General features: G+C 39.9%; 1 protein-coding gene across 8 annotated transcripts in view; it reads right to left on the bottom strand.

Moving 5' to 3' along the window:
- LOC138757559 (inorganic pyrophosphatase 2, mitochondrial-like) overlaps nt 1-22,030 on the bottom strand; it is a 62,923-nt gene that overhangs the window by 30,140 nt on the left and 10,753 nt on the right. For 3 of the 8 annotated variants that reach the window (XM_069925150.1, XM_069925139.1, XM_069925155.1), the window contains exons 2-6: nt 18,887-18,951; nt 18,593-18,662; nt 14,237-14,290; nt 9,936-10,055; nt 5,029-5,115 (exon numbers count right to left, since the gene is read on the bottom strand). In XM_069925150.1, coding sequence (XP_069781251.1) covers nt 5,029-5,115; nt 9,936-10,055; nt 14,237-14,290; nt 18,593-18,662; nt 18,887-18,942 — 387 coding nt within the window. In that variant the 5' untranslated portion in view covers nt 18,943-18,951. Of the gene's footprint in view, nt 1-5,028; nt 5,116-9,935; nt 10,056-14,236; nt 14,291-16,291; nt 16,497-18,592; nt 18,663-18,886; nt 18,952-22,030 lie in introns of all 8 variants that reach the window. The other 5 variants (XM_069925120.1, XM_069925162.1, XM_069925172.1 and 2 more) reach the window with 4 other exon arrangements.

Raw genomic sequence — 22,030 nt, 5'->3', positions numbered from 1 at the left:
GGCTGCATCTGCAGAAAGTAAACCAAAGTTACCATATCATCTCAGTTTCCCCTCATTCGGTTATAATTTTCACCGGTGACTTGAGTTTGGGTACTGTGTAGCAGATTTACTGATGATCCATAAAAAAGTTAGGCAACATGTGAACAGGACACTAAGAACCAGAATGCAATAGATAGTGTAAATAAGTGGACAAGATGTTGGCAGATATAGCATAATGAGGGATGATGAGGTTATCCACTGAGAGGAAGAATTTAATAAGGCACAAAATATTGCAGTGCTAAAGCATCTAGAGATACATGAACATAAAACACAAAAGATAGCATGCTATTATAGCAAGTAATTAAGAATGTTGTCTTTGTTGTAACGGATCCATGATTAAAAGTAGTGATGTTTTGATACGTTCAGGTCAACTCTGATTATCCAAAATCAGATTCTCCAAAATCCTCATTTATCCAAATTTTAAAAAAAATCAGAAATCCTCATTAATCTGAAATTTTTTCAGAGCCGAACTGACCACAAAGGTTGAAAAAAAAAATTCACTCTACATGAAATTAGAACGATTGTCCTCGTTTCAGGTAACTCTCTCCCCTCTCTCTTTCTATTTCTTCTTTACATTCCCCTATTGACTTTTCTCTCCAACTCTTCCTCTCAAACTGCATGCCACTGTCTCCCAGTTGCAAGTAGTCCGATGAATCCCTTGTCCCAGTGATTGCAACCCTGCCTTCGGCCTACTATCACACACACACACACACACACACACACACACACACACACACACACACACACACACACACACACACACACACACACACACACACACACACACACACACACACACACACGAGTATGTGTGGAAGGCTTAAGGAGGATTTGGAGTCAGGAGTCAGGAACTCCAGTGACTGCGGAGACAGTAGCCCGTCAATTCACCAGTGAGTGTTCCACCAGCAGCAGTTGGTCGATCTCAGTGATCGGCAACGGCCAGCATTTTTTTGGTGAGAATTAAACATTATTTTAATGCTTAAAAAGCCATACCTTGTTGATTTTTGATGTTTAAACATTGATACAAGTGATTTGCTGTTGCTACTGGACTGTTTTTAAAGAATGATCAGTTCTCCCAAAAAAGCATTTATCTGACATAGGCCCAATCCTGACCATTTTGAATAATCTCTGACATGATTCACTCTAATAGAGTTGTACTCTATTTACATTGTACTGGTGAAGCTGCACCTGGAGTGCTGCATATAGTTTTCCACTCCACATTTAACAAAGCATGTAATTACATTGGAGAGAAGGTTGATTCCTGCAATGAAAGAATTGGTATAGGAAGGAATGTTAAGCAATTTGGGGTCATACTGATTGAAGTACAGAAATATGAGAGATTATTTATTGAAATATAAAAGATAGAGCTTGGGTTTGAAATAGTAAAACACAGACAGTGTTCCCCCTTGTGCAGGTATCCAGAACTGCAAGGCATTGTTAAGAATAGAGGTCGTTTCAGATGGATGGAGAAGAATTTTCTTCCCTCAAAAGGTCATATATTTCTGGAATTCTCCTTCATAGAGAGATATGGAGGTAGAGTGAATCATGTCAGAGATTTCAACCATAAGTGAGAGAGGTCGAAGAGGAAGAAAGCAGGAAAGTAGTGTTTAGGCCAAGACTGGATCAGCCACGATCACATTAAATGGTAGAGTTAGCTCAAGAGGTCCACTTTTGCTTCAAGGCTTTTTAAAATATTCCTTAAAATATCTCAGGCTGGATGCAGGAAGGTTGCCCTCTTTTAGATAGATTTTGTTTTGAATGAACCTGCCTCAACTGGTGGCCTGGTCCCCGGACTAGGATGATCTCCCAAGATTCCCTATGCAAATAAGTGTAGGACAGGCTGCAGAAGGCCAACCTCTCTGGTCCTCTCCATCACTAATTCCAGTAACAGTGTCAACAGTACAAATGCAGTCTCTGCCAGAGCAATGAGGAAAACCCCTCAAAGTCCCAACCGTCTTCACAAGTCAGGAAAACTCAGCTTCAACAACAATAAAAGTCGTGAGGTTTTTTTTTCCAAAGTTTTAAATACCCCACGCACAAAATCACTGAAATAGGGTTAAAATTAAAGTAAAACATATACCAACCTTAAAAGTACACAAATAATTAAAGTATTAAATGAAAGCATAACAACTGAATTCATCTTTGTCTCCTATTCTGAAGCTGTACAATTGTCTGAAGCCCTTCATGACAACAATTCTTATTCTTCCACTGGTGTTGTTTGACCCACTGAGGTCCTCTAGCTGATTCAAACATCTGTAGTGTCTCCTGCATCTCCAGTGACTGGTCCTGGTCCACCCATGTTGATGCAATGACCAAGAAAGCACACCAATGCCTTTACTTCCTTAGGAAATTTGCATGTCACCTGCATCCCTTAACAATTTCTACTGATGCACCCCTGAAGGCATCCTGTTGAGATGTACCACTATGTGGAATGGGAACTTTTCTGGTCAAGACTACAAGAAACTGCAGAAAGTTGTGAAGATTTTTAAAAAATTTAGACATACAGTACAGCAGCAGGCCAATTAAGCTCTATGAGTCCGTGCCACCCAAATTACACCCCATTAACCTCCACCTCGGTACATTTTTGAAGGGTGGAAGGAAACCGGAGCCCCTAGAGAAAACCCATGCAGAGATGTGGAGAATGTACAAACTCCTTACAGATAGCGCGAGGATTTGAACCCAGGTCCTGGCACTGTAAACCATGGCTCAGATATCACAAAACCCCCCCTACCTTCCACTGAGTCCATCTATAGCTCTTGGTGCCTTGGAAAAGCAGCCAGCGCATTAAAAGACTCATCCCACCCCAGCCACACTTTCTTCACTCCTCTCCCATCAAGAGGAAGATTCACAATATGAGATCATGTACCAGGAGATTCAAAGACATTTTCTTTCCCTCCATTATCAGACACCTGAATGAACCTCACAATAGTAAAATGTTGCCTTTACTCTGGTCTAACTGATTTCCGTCTGCACTTGTCTTACTTGCTGTATCAAGTTTTAAATGTCTAGCTGGACAGTTCACAAAACAAACTTCACTACAGGCCCAGCTTGTTCATGTTGAACAATGTGCCTGTCTACTTGCCCACATTAGCTCATACCTTTCCCATCAGTCATCCAAGTGTTTCTGGAAGAAAGCGAATGAACCTGCCTCAACTAATTAGTCTGGTAGCAGGTTGCATGCGCCCACCAATCTCTGAGTGAAGCACTGTCCTATAAGCTCCCTTTTAAGTCCTAGCTCCATACCTTATAATTATTCCCTCTCGCCTTACAATTATCCTACTGCAGGAGAGAGACTGTAACCACGCATCACCAATTCCTTTTCTCCCACTGAGGCCTCTCAACTTGCTGAGTTTGTCCAGATTTCAACATATGCAGTCTCTTGTGTCAGCACATTTGTCTTAGTGATGTAGTCCATATTTTGTCAAAGAGTAATTGGAGGTGGATGCTATTTTCATCAGCGTATGAGGAAGGTATTTCTCATTATTCTTGAGAAACTACAGGAAAATAATTTTTAGAAGTTATTCACACCCATTGATGTTGGGAATGCCAACCAATTAAATGCTTAGTATAAATTACATTAAACAAAAATTTTATGGAGCAACAGATTACAAAATTTACAAAGCACCATTGTTCAAACATATAGATAAGGTAAATTGAGAGTCTCCAGGATTGAAAAAAGAAAATTATTAAAAATAAATGGAGGTTTGTTTTTTGGAAGTTTGTGTGCCTTTGGAATTCACTTCTTCAAAGAGCATCATCTTTGAATATCTTCAGGGCAAAGGTAGAAAATGCAAGACCAGGGGTGAAAGGTTACCATGGATAGATGAGAATGAAGAGATGATGTTGCAATCAAGGAAGTCATGATCTTATTAAGTAGCTGTGCAGGCTGGATAGATAAGTGATTTACTTCAGTTTATTATGCATTCATTTATGTCAGAAAGCCAGCACTTTAAATAGCACAGCAGATCCTCAGGATTGCTTTGAACTTTCAGCCTGTATCATATGCTGAAAACAAACTGTTGGAGGAACTCAGCAGATCAATCAGCATCTGTGGAAGCAAAAGGACAGCTGATGTTTCACATCAAAACCTTGCATCAGGACTAATAAAATAGAGGATAGCTAGTATAAAGTGGTGAGAGAAAAGATGAGGTTGGGGCAGATGGAGTCAGGGAGGAAAGAGGAGGGGGTGTACTGAGACAGAGGCTCAGCTGGAAAATAAGAAAAAAAGTGGTAGATGGAGCCAGGTGAAGGGAGGAGGCAGGATAGAGACAGAGGTTGAAAGTAGAACCACGTAAGAGAGATAAAAGTCAGATGGAGGAGATAGGGAAAAGGAAAAGAAAGGCAGGCCAAGGGAGAAGAAACTCAAGATGAACGGGTATGTGGATGACGGGCAGTGAAGGGAAACAAATCTAGGTAATGTAGGTGGGGAGATTTGTAATGGAAAAGATGAATAAAAAGAGAGTACAGATAGAAGTGCAAAAGAAAAACAATGTAACATGAGTTATCTGAAATTGAATAATTCAATGTTCACACCATTTTGGGAGGCTAACAAATTAGAAGAAGCACACCTCTTGTTCCACTTGGGTAGCCTACATAACAATAGTATGAATACCCCCATACCAATTCTCTCTCACACCTATTTACACTGACTTTCTTCTATCCAGACTTGCAGTTGTGATGTAGTCTCAACCTGAAACATCAACCACTCCTTTGCCTCCACAGATGTCACTTAACCTCCTGAGTTCCTCCAGCAGTTCATTTTATTTTGCTCCAGATTCCATAATCTACAGTCTCTTGTGTCTCATTTGTTGTAGTGTTTGTGGTGAGACTTAAATTTGTAACTTTCTGACTCGAAAGTTAGTATGTTTTCACTTGGTCTTGGCAAATCAAATATCTTGGTCATTTCTACCTGGATGCTAATAACATCATTCACAGCATCTGTTCAGCCTAATTACTAGGAGTCTGTTTGGTCAAGTATCAATAACTAACCTTTGAACCAATGTCACAGACATCAATTGGATCATTGTCACCACAACAATTTGTACAGGGATCCTTATGACTGGGATCTTCCCATGTCTGCAAATTAAAAAGAACCATTTGATAAATAAAGATTTAAAACAAACATGCTCTCACTTGTCAAATGATTATTGTACACTTTGCAATGTAGGTTATAAATGATCTCATACATTAGATTTAAGCACTAAGTCTGTACAATTCAAGAAACAGGAGCAAATGCTGATATACCATCAATTTCCTAATTACAGTAAAATACTGGATATGCAAATTTTCCAGTTGTCTGAGACACACTCTTACAATGGCTAACTAATACATCTGCATTAAGAATACAAAGTTTAAAGACAATAGACAGTGCAAAATGTACAGTAATTTGAACAAAATCAGTATTGTAGTCCTTAATTATGTAAAATTCACTTTAATCAGGTAATTCCATAACTTACAATATTTAAATTCAAATTCGATCCTCAGTCACTGGTGCTCTAACAGTATTCCGCTAACCACTTTGCTAAACGTGCCGTCATCATAATTAACCCTGCCCCCCATAAGGTTTGCAGATAAACCCTTACTTATACACAATACAGTATGTTTCCGATTAACTGAAAACTGATCAACCGATATTCCAAATGTCTGAAACTTTTACTGCATGAGACATGGCGTCACAATTTGAAAAAATGTACCCATCATGCTCAAGTGGGGCTACGGGGAATTGGTTTTACATAGGAGACATTTGCTCACACGTTACACATTGAAAAAAGGATAGCACTGATTATTTATTTATAAATTGCCATTTTTTGCCAAGAGTAATTGCAACTTTGTGATAAATTGCATTGTGGCATTCTCAAAATTTGAATTGAATACCACGCTCTCTCCCCACTCACCCACCCAAGCTGCGGTCTCTCCCCACTCGCTCGCCCAAGCCACTCCCTCTGTCAAATATGCTTTGTGAGGTCGCTGAAATTCTGCTGGAGGACAATCCCTGTGTGATCTCCTATAACTTACAGGTGAGATGAGACCTCAGGCTCCCGGGCAGGATTGGCAATGGCTATGGGGAGGGGTTGAGGCTCAGTGGCTACATGGGGAGGTGATGGGGATAACCAACAGTCGGCTGTTTTAGAGAAAATTCCTGAATATCCGAAAAATCCACTTACCGAGGTAGGTCCGGTCCCAAGCATTTTGGATAATCAAAAACATACTGTATTAATAAAGATAAAAATTCTTACAGAGATAGGGGGACATTCTGGGAGAGCCACCCCCAATGGCGAGCAGCATCAGTTAGCTCTTCATCCTGGGTGCCATTTTAGTCAAACTCAATTTTATTGCACTTTATTCAAACAGCTGCTGGGGTCAGGGCATGACCGGGATGCTCCACTGGCTGATTGTTTGCTCTCATTTTCATCAGTGGGTTGTATGTTGCTTCAAAGAACATTTACTTTTATGTTTTAAAAATGTATTTATTTATTTATTTATCTATTAATTTATTTCCTTGGGGTTTTTTTGCAGGTTGGTTGGATTGCTGGTTGCTTGAATTCCAGATACCAGAATTTTACTGCATACAGTTCCAATATACCATCTTCTGTATTTCATGTACTAAATTTTATACTATTCATTTTAACTAAGTTTCCTTTTTCATTCCAGAGTAGATACTCAGATTTTCCCTCATTATACTTAACACACTCTTTGTGTCCTCACAACTTCTATCTTTGCCTCATCAACAAATTTGTCCACCAAGAAGAACAAGGGAACTTTATCACCTCCAGGTTATCCTCCTCATGTCACACCATGATATCACCTCTGGATCCAAATCCTGGAACTTTTGCCAAATAGCACTACATACATGACTTCATCAGAGAGACTGAAGTAATTCAAAAGATGAACTCAACATCATTTTCTCAAGAGCAATTAGGGAGAGGCAATGAACACTAGCCTTACCATTGACACCAACATACCAAAAACTAATCTTAAAACATTGACTTTAATACACTCTATCAGCCAAGTCATTAATATGTAAGTTGGAAATAGTTGAAACAGTAGTGTTCCACCAATATTCCATTTCCCACAACCCACTTAATTAAACTCTATTTTTTTATTAGGTAGCTACCCTCCCACTGTGTGCTTTCTTATATTCTGTGTGTAATATTTTATGTGGAATTTTACTAAATGCCTTCTGAAAATCCAAATATACCATATTTACTGGTCTCTTCTTATCCATTTGTTACATCCTTTGTAAGGAACTCTTAACAAAATCCTTAAATATGATATATTTGTAGTAAATCAGGTTGATTCTTGTCGATTGTTTTAATTACCTACATGTCTTACTTTTACTTGATTCGTAGTGCATTCCAGCAATTTTCCAATGATATATATTAGGCTGACCATCTTATTTGTTTCCTGCTTTCTATCTCCCTTTCTTGAATAGTGATGTTACTTTTGCAGCTATTCAATATTCCACAATCTCCCAAGAATATGGGGAATTTTGGTAGATATCAACCAAGCATCCGATCCAATTTATTACTACACCAACTTCCTTAAAGACCCAGGGATGCAGGCCCTCAGATCCACAGGACTTAAATGGCCATAAACATTTTTCTCTGGTGGTGAAGATTGTTTAGTCTTTCGCTGAATTTCACATTGATCATCTAACACAAGGACGTGGTAGCAACAGAAAGAATTCAGAAGTACTTGTCTGGATTAAGAACTATAGTTAAGAAGAGAGATCAGAAAGGTAAGGGTTTATCATCACTGGAATGTTGGAGGCTGAGGCATAAATTAATCTAAGTTTATAAAGTTATGAGGAACATTGTCAGAATCTTTTTCCCAAGGCAGGAGAGACCAAAACAAGAAGACACAGATGTACAGAAAGAGGGAAGAAATTGAAAATTCTGAGGAGCAAGTTTTTTTGACACAGCAAGTGTTGAATGTCTGGAATGAGCTGCCAGAGAAGTTGGTGAAAGCAGACACAACCACAACATTTAAAACGTGTTTTGACAGATACTTGAACAAGAATGGTGGTGAGGAATAAGGGCCTAATGTAGGCACATGGGATTAGTATAGATAGGTATCAGTGTAAGTATCTTGTCAGGGTTTAAAACTACATGGTACAGGAACTGCTCTACCAAAAACCACAGAAACTGCAGAGGGTTGTGGACATGGCTCAATCCATCATCCAAACCACCCCCCCACCCTTCATCAACACTTTACATTGCCTTGAAAAAGCTGCCAAAGTATTAAAAGACTCATCCCATTCTAATAATATTCTCTTAGTCTTCCTCTCATTGGCAGTAGTACTTCTTAGAAACATCAATTATTTCTAAATTCGTACTTGTCCTGTAGAATGGATTTTGGGAAGGGTCCCAATCACTGCACCCTCCAGTGAGATTTTAACCTTACTAATTTCTTTTCTCCACCAAGCTGTGTCTTCAACTTGAGTGCCAATGGCCATACCTCATATAGATGTTATTCTGCTCTGGTTGCTATTGGGACCCTGATGAAAATGATATACTCTCTCTATATAACTAACTATTAGCAATAAAATCTTTGGCTACTCAGTCCCACAGCACAGGATCCAATTTATAATCTGAATTTTCAGTGCCACTAGGCAAAAATAGTAATGGTTTGAAACCAATTCTGGCAATATTTGGAAAGTTGAAATCATTGCTAGGGTTTAGTTTATATCCCTGAAGCTAGTGAGAGTTCCAGTCCTGAAACACAGCAGGAATTTAGCAATTATGCAGCTACAGATGGAGATAGAGGGGAAAGGAGTCATGAGGTCAGGATGGAATCACAAAATTACAGAGTGCTCTATGCAAGATCAATTTATAAAATGTAATTGCACCACCACATAAATCCCTTTTCATTCTGAGATGCTTATCTAACTATCCTTTGACAGGACATGGATAAATTTGGATAGACAAGAACTGATTAAGAATAGTCAGCATGGCTTTGTATATTGGAAATCATGTCTCACAAATTCGACTAAATTATTTTGAAGAGGTAATGAAGAGGATTGATGGGGGCAGGGCAGTGAGTAACATGTTTTCTAAATGGACTTGAACAAGCCATTGATGACGTCCTGCATGCTGGACCATTTGGCCCATGGAGTCTGTCCCACCATTCCATCATGGCTGATTTGCTATCCTTTCAATCCCATTTGGATACCTTCTCCCCAGATCAGAAGATTAGATAACATGGGATGCAGTGGAAATTAGTGAACGGGATTGAAAATTGGCTTGATAGAAGGAGAAGGAGGGTGTATTCAAAATGATGAGGCATAGATAGGATACATAATTGGACATTGTTCTTATAAAAGTAGTATCTGACAGTAGAGGGCATATGTTTAAGATAAAGAATAAAATATTAACAGGGGAAAATGAGAAAGAATTTTTTTCACCCACTGGAATGCACTTCTTGAATGGATGGTGGAGTATTCCCTCAATATTTATGGTACCCAGTCAAGCACTTGAGTTTCCAAGGCAAAGAAAGCTAGAGACCAAGTACAGGTAAATGGATTAGTATAGATGGGTACTCGCTGGGCTGAAGAGCCTGCTCCTATGCTGTCAGACACTATAACCTGAAATGGGGAGGCTGATAACAATAACAGCCAAGGAAGATTTACAACAAGGATATTGAAATAATTAATCTTTGGAGCCCCAAATATTCAATAATTCCATTCACCCTCTATTCCCCCTCTATCTTTTTCCTCCTATTTAACCAAGGAGCATAATTACAATGCACATAGTTTAAAGGTCAAAATTGAGCATTCTTTAATCTGCACAAGTCAAATAATCACTAACTGAAGCATTTATTCCAAGGAGATTAAACCCAAAATATCACGAAATAAGCCATGAAAGTTAATATCACAATAAAAGTTTAAAAAGCTTAACCTGTGGTAACGCTCCATAGTTCCAGATATACCCCTTGTGAGGAAAGATATTTGCTACATAACGTACTTTTCCATTTTTCATATCCTGTTTGATCGGGTTCAGAGGCATTTTTGTAGCAATCTGAAAAGATAACAATGTTACAGCCACACAATGAAAATACTCTCCTTGGAGAAATTGAAATCAGTTAAATATTTTTCTTATTCATCTGCTATAGACATAAAAGTTGCCTTGTCACAACCTCTCCTCTCTGCTACCTTCAGGCAGAAGGTACAGAACCTGAAGTCTAGTACTTCTAGGTCCAGAAGAGTTTTTATCCAACAGCCAACTCCATCACAGGCACTGAGTGAAAACATCTAAGGAAGGCTGCCAGCATCGTAAAAGATCCCCATCACCCTGGCCATAATCTTTTCTCAAAGCCACCTTTAGTAAGAAGATTCAGAGACCTGATGTCAAAACCTCTAGGTTTAAGAATAGCCATTTACCAACAGCTATGAGGGTCTTGAACCTCTCTGCACTACCCTCACACAGCACTACAATCAGTCTTCATAATTGACCCAGCCCAGTTTTCTTATGCATTATGACCAACTGCATAATATTTTTTCTCTTCCTTTTAATATTACCGTATATGCAGTTGTATAAAATTATCCTCGAAACTTAAAAATGTTACCTTAAAACCGGGTCACCCTATACAGAAGGTCTAAAATTTGCAGCACTACTGCAATCTTCCTGCCGCCTCTGAAGCTATCGCGTGCATGCCCCATTAGTTATTTGCAAAGTCTCAACGCTCCTCCGCGGGGTCCATCTGCCCGGTCCAACAGCTGTCAGCTCTGTACAGGCTTTAAATGGCTTGTTACAGCAGCTGACAGCAGTTTATTTTAAAATATCCAAATAAAATTTAAACATTCAAATAATATTTTTTTTTAATATTGTGATTTGATTTTAACAGCATTCACTGGACAGCAGTAAGTGGCAGATTTGGTGGGGGTCATCTTGAACAAAAAGTATTGCTCAAACCTAACATTTTAGGTGGAAATTCCAGGGGTCATCCTATACATGAGTCGTCCTAGACAACGCCATATATGGTATTTTTCCACTTCTTTTGTGTTGCAACATCACCTCTTCTTTGCTGACCATCAACACCTCCTCTGCCGACATCACCTCCTCTGCCGACATCACCTCCTCTGCCGACATCACCTCCTCTGCCGACATCACCTCCTCTGCCGACATCACCTCCTCTGCCGACATCACCTCCTCTGCCGACATCACCTCCTCTTTGCCGACCATCAACACCTCCTCTTTGCCGACCATCAACACCTCCTCTTTGCCGACCATCAACACCTCCTCTTTGCCGACCATCAACACCTCCTCTTTGCCGACCATCAACACCTCCTCTTTGCCGACCATCAACACCTCCTCTTTGCCGACCATCAACACCTCCTCTTTGCCGACCATCAACACCTCCTCTTTGCCGACCATCAACACCTCCTCTTTGCCGACCATCAACACCTCCTCTTTGCCGACCATCAACACCTCCTCTTTGCCGACCATCAACACCTCCTCTTTGCCGACCATCAACACCTCCTCTTTGCCGACCATCAACACCTCCTCTTTGCCGACCATCAACACCTCCTCTTTGCCGACCATCAACACCTCCTCTTTGCCGACCATCAACACCTCCTCTTTGCCGACCATCAACACCTCCTCTTTGCCGACCATCAACACCTCCTCTTTGCCGACCATCAACACCTCCTCTTTGCCGACCATCAACACCTCCTCTTTGCCGACCATCAACACCTCCTCTTTGCCGACCATCAACACCTCCTCTTTGCCGACCATCAACACCTCCTCTTTGCCGACCATCAACACCTCCTCTTTGCCGACCATCAACACCTCCTCTTTGCCGACCATCAACACCTCCTCTTTGCCGACCATCAACACCTCCTCTTTGCCGACCATCAACACCTCCTCTTTGCCGACCATCAACACCTCCTCTTTGCCGACCATCAACACCTCCTCTTTGCCGACCATCAACACCTCCTCTTTGCCGACCATCAACACCTCCTCTTTGCCGACCATCAACACCTCCTCTTTGCCGACCATCAACACCTCCTCTTTGCTGACCATCAACACCTCCTCTTTGCTGACCATCAACACCTCCTCTTTGCTGACCATCAACACCTCCTCTTTGCTGACCATCAACACCTCCTCTTTGCTGACCATCAACACCTCCTCTTTGCTGACCATCAACACCTCCTCTTTGCTGACCATCAACACCTCCTCTTTGCTGACCATCAACACCTCCTCTTTGCTGACCATCAACACCTCCTCTTTGCTGACCATCAACACCTCCTCTTTGCTGACCATCAACACCTCCTCTTTGCTGACCATCAACACCTCCTCTTTGCTGACCATCAACACCTCCTCTTTGCTGACCATCAACACCTCCTCTTTGCTGACCATCAACACCTCCTCTTTGCTGACCATCAACACCTCCTCTTTGCTGACCATCAACACCTCCTCTTTGCTGACCATCAACACCTCCTCTTTGCTGACCATCAACACCTCCTCTTTGCTGACCATCAACACCTCCTCTTTGCTGACCATCAACACCTCCTCTTTGCTGACCATCAACACCTCCTCTTTGCTGACCATCAACACCTCCTCTTTGCTGACCATCAACACCTCCTCTTTGCTGACCATCAACACCTCCTCTTTGCTGACCATCAACACCTCCTCTTTGCTGACCATCAACACCTCCTCTTTGCTGACCATCAACACCTCCTCTTTGCTGACCATCAACACCTCCTCTTTGCTGACCATCAACACCTCCTCTTTGCTGACCATCAACACCTCCTCTTTGCTGACCATCAACACCTCCTCTTTGCTGACCATCAACACCTCCTCTTTGCTGACCATCAACACCTCCTCTTTGCTGACCATCAACACCTCCTCTTTGCTGACCATCAACACCTCCTCTTTGCTGACCATCAACACCTCCTCTTTGCTGACCATCAACACCTCCTCTTTGCTGACCATCAACACCTCCTCTTTGCTGACCATCAACACCTCCTCTTTGCTGACCATCAACACCTCCTCTTTGCTGACCATCAACACCTCCTCTTTGCTGACCATCAACACCTCCTCTTTGCTGACCATCAACACCTCCTCTTTGCTGACCATCAACACCTCCTCTTTGCTGACCATCAACACCTCCTCTTTGCTGACATCACCTCCTCTTTACTGACCATCAACGCCTCCTCTTTGCTGACATCACCTCCTCTTTACTGACCATCGCCTGAATGCTGTGTGCTTTGCTCTCTGCTCACTCTGCATTCATGACTTTGTAGTTAAGTTCAGCTAAAACACAATCTATAAATTCGCTGACAACTCCACCATTGTTGGCAGAATAATGGGAAATGATGAGTCAGGATACAGAACCTTGCTCTCTACATAAACAAGACCAAGCAGTTTACTGTGGGAATGGAAGGCCGATGGACCATACACTAGTCTTCACTGATGGGACGGAGGAGGAGAAGGTACATTCCTGAGAGCCCACAGATCAGATGACTTCTCCTGGAGCCACCACATTGAGGTAACCATGATGAAGGCACACTAACGCCGCTTCTTTCTAATGTCTGAGAAGAATTGGCATGTCTTTGTATCAACTTTCTACAGGTACACAGTGGGAAGTTCAATGACAGGTTGGATCATGATTTGGTTTGGTAACCCGAGTACCAAGGAGCACACAAGCCTGCAGAAAGTAGCAAATGCGGCCATTTCCATCACAGACTCCAACCTCCCATCCATTGAAGACATCTATGTGAGGCATTGCTTCAAGATGGCAGCCAACATCATAACAGATCTCCAATACCCTGGTCACGACCTCTTCTTACTGATACCTTTATGAAAAAGGTACATAAACCTGAAGTCCAGCAAATCCAGGTACAAGAACAGTTGTATCAAAAGGGTCACAAATACTTAAACGTCCTTTTTTACCCTAATCATAAGCTGCATCGGCACGACACAAAGACCTGTCTGCACTATTCAAACACTACATTTTTTCTCGCATCATGTAATTGTGAATACATTATTTATTATCTATCTACCTTTTATATTTATTAAATCTTTCTGTACAATAATGTAATTATATTACTTTAGTGTTTTTTTTTTACAAAATACCAGTTTGGCTGTAGCGCAAGAATTTCAGTGCATATGAACATTGTACTTATTTGTATGGCAATAAATATACAGTTGAAACTTGAACTATATTTTATGCAGCCGTGTCCACCACAATAACTGACCTCCATTTTTGCGTTTGTCCAACATGGCACTTCCACAACCATATTAACAAGGGTCTGTGAAGAACACAATACAAGAAATATCTTCAATATCTTCATTTATATACATCTCATGCAACACTTCAGAAGTTGTAATTAAGATTTGTTGGTGGGTAGGGTCTTTACCCTATTTCTACCCCTCAATTTTATATACTATTAAATCTCTCCTAATTTTCTGATGCTCCAGGGGAAATAGTCCTAATCTATTCAACTTTTCCCTGTAACTCAGCTCAAGTCCCACAAATATCCTTGTAAATTTTCTCTGCACTCTTTCAAATTTATTTTTTTCCAGTAGTCAAGTGACCAAAACTGCACTCAATGCTCCACATTTGGCCTTGTCTATCTTATACCACTTCAACATAACATCATGTACTCAATGCTTTAATTTATGAAGGCTAATATGGCAAAAGTTCTCTTTACTACCCTATCTACCTGTGATGTCACTTTTAAGGAATTTTGTATCTGAATCCTCTATCCTACTGCATCCCCAGTGTCTATGATTTACCATGCAAGTCCAACTCTGGCTTCTCCTCCCAAAGTACAACACCTCACACCTGTCTGCATTAGATTCCATCTGTCCATTTTTCTAGCTGGTCCAAATCCTGCTGCAAGCTTTGGGTGCTTTCCTTGCTGTTCACATGTCATCGCTCTACAAATTTCTTCCTCCAATTTCCATTTCCTCCGATGAAGTCTACAATATAATCCTATTAACGTGGTCATCCCTTTCTCATTCCTCATTTCCACCCATTTAACCTCAGCTGATGAGCCCTCTTGTCTGATCACTAGTATTGCCCTGACTAGCAATGCCACCCCTCCCCATTTCATCCCTCCCTCACTATCATGTCTGAAACAGTGGTACCCTGGAACATTGAGCTGGCAGTCCTGCCTCTGCTGCAACTAAGTCTCATGAATTGCCACAATTCCACAGGCCAATCTATGCTCTAAGCCAGGGGTGGCCAACCTTTTAATTTTTAATTTAGACATACAACATGGTAACAGACCATTTCAGCCCATTAGTCCATGACGCCCAATTAACCTACACCCTCAGTACATACTCATGGGCCAAAATGTCCTGTTATCATACTGTAAGTCTAAATTAAAAATTAAAAGGTTGGCCACCCCTGCTCTAAGCTCAATACAAGCAATATCTTGTACCCAACAGTACTCTTTGCAGATACAACTTAGAGCAAATTCCCACTATGCTCAGGCTTTCCATTTCTGTCCTTGCCTGAAGGCTTAATATTTTTTTACCACTACCTGCTCCGGCACTCTGATTCCCATCTCCTTGCAAATCTAGTTTAAACTGCCAGAGCAGCACTAATACCCCAAGTTCAGATACAAGCCATCCTGGCAGTACAGGTCCTACCATCCGAGGAAGAGAGGTCAAGGATCCAAAAACCTGAAGCCCTTCCTTCAGCATCATCTCTTTAAATTGGGGGTGCAGCAGACCAGCTCAGGGCACCAGATATGGGGAGAACACCCCCCCCAATTGAGGGGAATCATAGGAGACAACCATACAGGATGGTGACCACGGAAACAGATCAGCTAAGTGGCTGAAGGAACCTCACAGGCTCCAGGCTGTTGGCAACTTGCAGACAAAGGATTCACCCAGTCTGTAAGCTGCTGGCAATTTGTGGTTGAAGGACCTACAAAGGCTGCAGGGTGCTGAAGACTGGCTTGTGGGAATGATGTATTGGAATTGGGATTCAAGAGGATGTTGAGGGCAAGAAGGGCTACCAAAGGGGCTCAGATGCTGAAGGCTTCCTGATAGTATCAGAGGTTTGGATCTGGAGCTCGTGTTGCCAAGAGTTTGAATTTTAGTTCGTGCAGATGCTGAGGCTGTGGGAGGCGAATCCATGGACACTCAATATCTCTCTTTTGCTTCTTTCTCCTCTTGTTAGGATACTGGGCAATGCTCAAGGAGACTCTTTGTTTGCTTTACGTCAGATAGAAGTTGAAGTGTATCATGATATTACATTTTTAATGTATTATTACAAGAAAATAAAACAATTGTCGAACCTCTCTGGAAAGGAAGGCTTGAGCTTTGCGGCAGAAGTGTGTGCATGTATGAATGCTTTGCAGCGCCATCTGGTGTAGAGCTGGAGCTGTTGCTTGACAGGAACACAGAGCTCACTGATCTGATTTTTTGTCAGAGTACATACATCACACATGTCAAATTCAGGCCTGCGGGCCAAATTTGGCCCGTGATATAATTATATTTGGCCTGCAAGATCATATCAAATATGTATTAGAGCTGGCCCCCGCGCCAGTATAGTGCATGCACAGCTAATACGACAAATCCCAGAATGCTTTGCAAATGCGTTGGTGTCAGCCTGTCAGCCCGCTAATCGCCCCCACCTCCTCTCTTTACTTTCATTAGCATCTGCGACCTGTCGCCGAACTCACGTGTAATAAACCCCTCACGAAAAATGGCCAAACGAAAGACAGCAAACAGGACCTTTCAAGACAGGTGGGAGGCAAACTCTGACCCCAGAGTTTGATGAACTTGCATCTAAGAAGAGATGCCAAGTATCTGGTTTAGACCCAGGTGCATCAGAGTAAATCACAGTGTAGCAAGCTAAGCCTGGATTAATATTTTCTTTGGTTAACTTTGGACTCTTCATAGTTGAAAGATTGGATTTTCATTGAAGCAAGTTGTTTTTTTTTGACTTGTTGGCTTGTGAAAACAAAAACATTTAAAAGGAGCTTAAATGCTATAGAGAAATATTATTTATTGAATATTTTATTTCTCATTTGTTAATGCTTCTTCTGGAAAGAGTTTAACCAAAACTATTATTAAACATTTATTTTAATGAGAAAAAGTTTAACATTACATATGTTGAAAGAAGAGAAAACATGAAGATGTTGTTGAAAATTTTCAATAAATATTTAGTTTGGCCCACGACTTAGTCCAAGTTTTTAATTTTGGCCCTCTGTGAACTTGAGTTTGACACCCCTGACATACATGATATCATATACAACCCTGAGATTCTGTTTCCTGCGGGCGAGGCAGAATGACCACTTATAGGTAGTGCAAAAAAATACTGTGCACAAAGTACACATGTAAAAATAAAGTGTAAACAAATAACAAATGTAAACAAATTGTACAATACAGGGTGAATTTTAAACAATCAATAAAGTGGACAAGTAAAAGTCCTTAAATGATTTGAGTTTGTTGTTGAGGAGTCTGATGGTGGATCAATTATTGAGAAAGCCAATTGAAGTGCTTCCTGCAGGGTTCAAGGATTGATGACAGCCAATTGATATTTCAACATTACAAAATCCCACCTGCTGACAATTCATTAATACTTTGGGATTCTGCTTGGAAACCCTTAAGGAAACTCCAAGAATGCATTGTTCAGTGCTTTCACGTGTACATTCTCTTTCATCCATTTAAGTGCAATGGCTTTGCTGCAGCTACCTGCTGTACTGTTCCTTATCGTAAGAAACTTGCCCAGAGTTTAGTTATACCTTTACTGTAAATCCTCTTCAGCATTCTACACCCCATTCTTTCTGTACTCTGCTTCTCTCAGACAACTGAAACCTAAGTTACTGAATTAACTCAGCTATTTCAAGCAGAATCTCTCTAACCATTGCAAAGAAAATGAAAAATGGGTTAGACAAGCAGAAGAATCCCATTAAAGTGCTCACAACAATGGTATTTCTTGTTATGTAGAACCAAAAATCCAGATATCAGAAAACCAGCCCACTCGAGAATCCGGACTCTAAAACTTTTAAAATTTATTGGGCTTTTGTGTGCGTGCATGTGTATGTAAGCATCATAGATGCACAACAGGAATAAGTGACCACGTAATCTTATCACAAAGAAATTAATTTGTAGACTGCATTTCAGTGTTCATATTTTAACATAATTTTAAGCATTACATGCTTTTTGTGAAAAAGATTGTTTATATTTTTGTCAAGAGTTTACTTTGCTTTTCTTTAAAATTGTTCATTTTGATAAATTAAGCATCCTGTATTTGCTAATGAATTTTTAAAAAACCCGTTTATCTCTTTTTTATTCCTCCTTAAATTTGAATTTTAAAAGTACTGGCCCAGACTCTAGAAAATCTGGACTGACCCAATCCCCAAGCAGTCTGGATTTTAGGACTTTTACTACTATCTGTATTTGTACTCTTGCCTCTCTACTTTGAACAAGTATATGCATATTAGAGATGAATTACTAGACTGTTCACTAAAGAATTCTTCTCACTGCACTATAAACTTGAATTACAGTTGGAAATGTGAGAAAAAAAATACTGCTGTAGCAACACAGATGATCAGTACAATACAGTTGATTTATTAAATTAGAATGCTCACTTGCAATATCCAACGAAGAAAATACATAGAGTTATGACCCATAGGAAGAAGGTACCTCATTGATGCAGTTCTATAAAAGATATTTAATAAAGTGTGCAATAAAACATGTTTTGCATTTAAAAAGGTGCCACTTTTAGTCCAAATATTAGAGATAACAGTATAAATGTTAAGCTGCAGTCCATCAAAATGAAACTTGAACAATCAATGATTGGTCTCATAAAATTTTGGTAAAGCTAATAAATAACTGACAATGTTCGACTACAAAGAACAGAAGAAGCATCTCATGCCATTTACCTTTTCAACCACATCATGCAACGGAATGTCATGGAAAGGAGAAATGTATTTACCATCAGAGTTCTCTGCAAATGGAAAAAAAAATCATTACTGTTACACCTTATCCAAGTTAGAGAAGATCATTTCTGGCTCTCTAAGAATTTGTTAGTTTCAATGAATTGCATAAAATTAAGAAGGACCAAGTACAGTAAGTAGGAAGAAGTTACTTTCCTTATCAGATGATTTAAATGTATTTAAAATAACTAGTAAAATTGGGAGTTACAGGGTAATATTTCTCCAAGGGAAGTGGGGGAGGACTGGGATCAAAACCATTGTCTAGAGTCTGAAAATGTCAAAACATTTAAAAAGTACCAGGGGGGCCCTTCAAAAGTCTGGACCTCCAGAGGAACAGACTTTTTTTTAGACTTTATTTAAAATTTTATAACATGAATACAATAGAGAATTACATTTAAAGAAAAATTAAAAAAATTAAAATGGTATGATTGCAGTATTACATCAGAAAACTACACAAAATAACCCCCCCCGTTAATTTTAACACAATATTAGTAATCTAACTTAAAATTAGTCCAACCCTCCCCCCCCAAAATAAAGAGTGAAGAGTTAATAAAATTAACAATATTATATATGGAAAAAAAAATACCCACTTACAAAAAAAGAGATAAAACTTAACCTAAAAAAAATTCTAACAACAAAAAAAATGTTATCAATACTAAAATATTACGCTTAAACATATATTTAAATCAAACTTAAATGCATATAATTAGCAAACAGAGTCCACTTTAACTTATAAAAAGACATCTTATCCTGAATTGAAAAAGATATCCTTTCCATAGTCAAACAAAATTTCATCTCCAAATACCACTTATCTAAAGTTAGTATATTTTTATCTTTCCAAGTAGACGCTATACATTTCTTAGCCACGACTAAAGCTAAATAGGTAAAGGAAATCTGATAATCCTCTAAACCTAAATCAATTAATGATTGCATGTTCCCTAATAAAAATATATCAGAGGTACAGACTTAAGAATTAAATACACAAAAGTGCTGGAGAAACTCAGAAGGTTAGGCAGCTTCAATAGGAAGGAAAGATATACAGTAAAAATCCGCATTATCCAGTGTTTAGTCAACCAGAAACTCAAATAACCAGCAAAAAAAACAAAGAACTAAATAAATAATTTAAAAGATAAATTAAATTTTAAAGTTTAAAATTGTAAAAGGTTCTCCGAAACAACACACAACCCCTTGGGAGCAAACATTCAGCCAGCAGAGTGCCCCAGTCATCCCCCGCCCGCAGCAGCTGTCTGAATAAAGATGTGTTTGAATAAAATGGCGGTGATCAGGATGGAGAGCCAGCTGAATACTGCTCACCGCTTGGGCGATTCTCTCAAAGTGTCTCCCTATCCCTGCCTGGTAAGAGACTATTTTATCAGTATATTGTTCGATATATTAGTAAGCCTTTATCTGTAAACTTGGGGGAGGGATGGTTAATTATGACAGCACCATAGTGACTAGCGCAATGCTGTTATGATGCTAACAAATGGAGTTTGAATTTATAGGAAGGTGCACAGAGGACCTGACTGGGACACTGGCTTGAGGAGAGTTGGGGTGTCAGCACAAGGGGAGGGAGGTTCATTATGATTATAATTAGACTAGCGGCTAGCATAATGTTGTTACAGAGCCAGCGACCGTGGTTTGAAATTACATTTTCTAAGTTACAGGAATTACTTGATTAAAGTGAACTTTACATAATTAAAGTCTACAATACTGATTTTTTTCAAATTACAGTACAACTCCAATTATCTGAAATGGTCGGGACCAGACCTATTTTGGATGACTGAATTTTTCAGATAACTGGTTATTTTTTAAAAATCGCCCAGTAGCAACAGCAAATCACTTGTATCAATGTTTAAACAACACCAAACAACAAGGGAAGGCTTTTTAAGCATTAATGTTTAATTCTCACCAAAAAACGCTGGCTGCCGCCGATCCCCAACTCGTCCCCAAACCACCACCAATCACTGAGCCCTCCCAACCACCACTGATCGCCGACACGTCCCCACCACTGCTGCCGATCCCTGGGGAGGCTTCCCAGGCTGGTGGAACACACACTAGTGAGTTGGCAGGCTCCTGTCTCCTCATGGGCTCATGCTGGCAGGGGCTGTTCCAGCTTCATGTCCTGATTCTTGATGTTGAATCCAGACACAGACCAAGTCCTCGCCTGTGCATACTCCCCCTCCCAACTGCTGCTGGCAATCACTGACACCTCCCCACCAAGGTTTTGTTCCTGTCTGAGAGCCTGAGGTCCCCGCTCCTGCCTGGAGTCCCCATTCCTGTCTGGTAGCTCATTCTCCTTTTTTGAATACTTTATTTATAAATAATAGTTACATTACATTCAGTTCTAGAAATTATTTCAAAAAATTAGACGTGGTATATATCATCCCACCCCCCTTCCCATCCCCTCACCCCCAAAAATAGAAAAAAAGAAAAAACAAAAATCTGAGAATGCCAAGAAAATAAAAAAATTATACAAAAAAGTCTATTGTAGGTTACCAAGAAGTGAGATCTTCAGAGAGTCTATCAAACATGCAAACCAAAATTTTGTAAATATTGGCTCAATTTTTTTCCAAAAAACATGATATTTGTCTTGCAGATTAAGAGTAATCTTCTCTAATGGTATACAAGTGCAAAGTTCGGCATGTCACCTTTCCATACCTAAATCTACTTCTGTCTTCCATGATATTGCTATATATTTCCTAGAAACTGCTAAGGCAATTAACACAAATTCAATTTGATAAATATTTAATTTTAATTTGGGCCTTATAGCCTTAATATTACTAAATAAAAATATCATCAGATCCTGTGGGAATTTGACCACCGTAACCCAATACCAAACTTCTCCAGTACTTCAAACAAAAAAATAACTACTCCTAACCAAAATCGACTAACTTCAGGACAAGTTGAATGTAAAAAAAGTTCCAACCTCAGATCTACACCTAAAACATAAATCTGATATGGCAGGATTTAATTTATTTAATTTTCATGGAGTCAAATTTAATTGGGGTAAACAATTATATTGAACTAACCTACATCTTACATTTATAAGTTTAGTCATATTATTCTCACATAACTCCATCCAAAATTTTT

Source organism: Narcine bancroftii, chromosome 1, assembly GCF_036971445.1.
Source record: "Narcine bancroftii isolate sNarBan1 chromosome 1, sNarBan1.hap1, whole genome shotgun sequence".
Taxonomy (NCBI): Eukaryota; Metazoa; Chordata; class Chondrichthyes; order Torpediniformes; family Narcinidae; genus Narcine; species Narcine bancroftii.
This window is presented reverse-complemented; position numbering and strand designations above follow the sequence as displayed.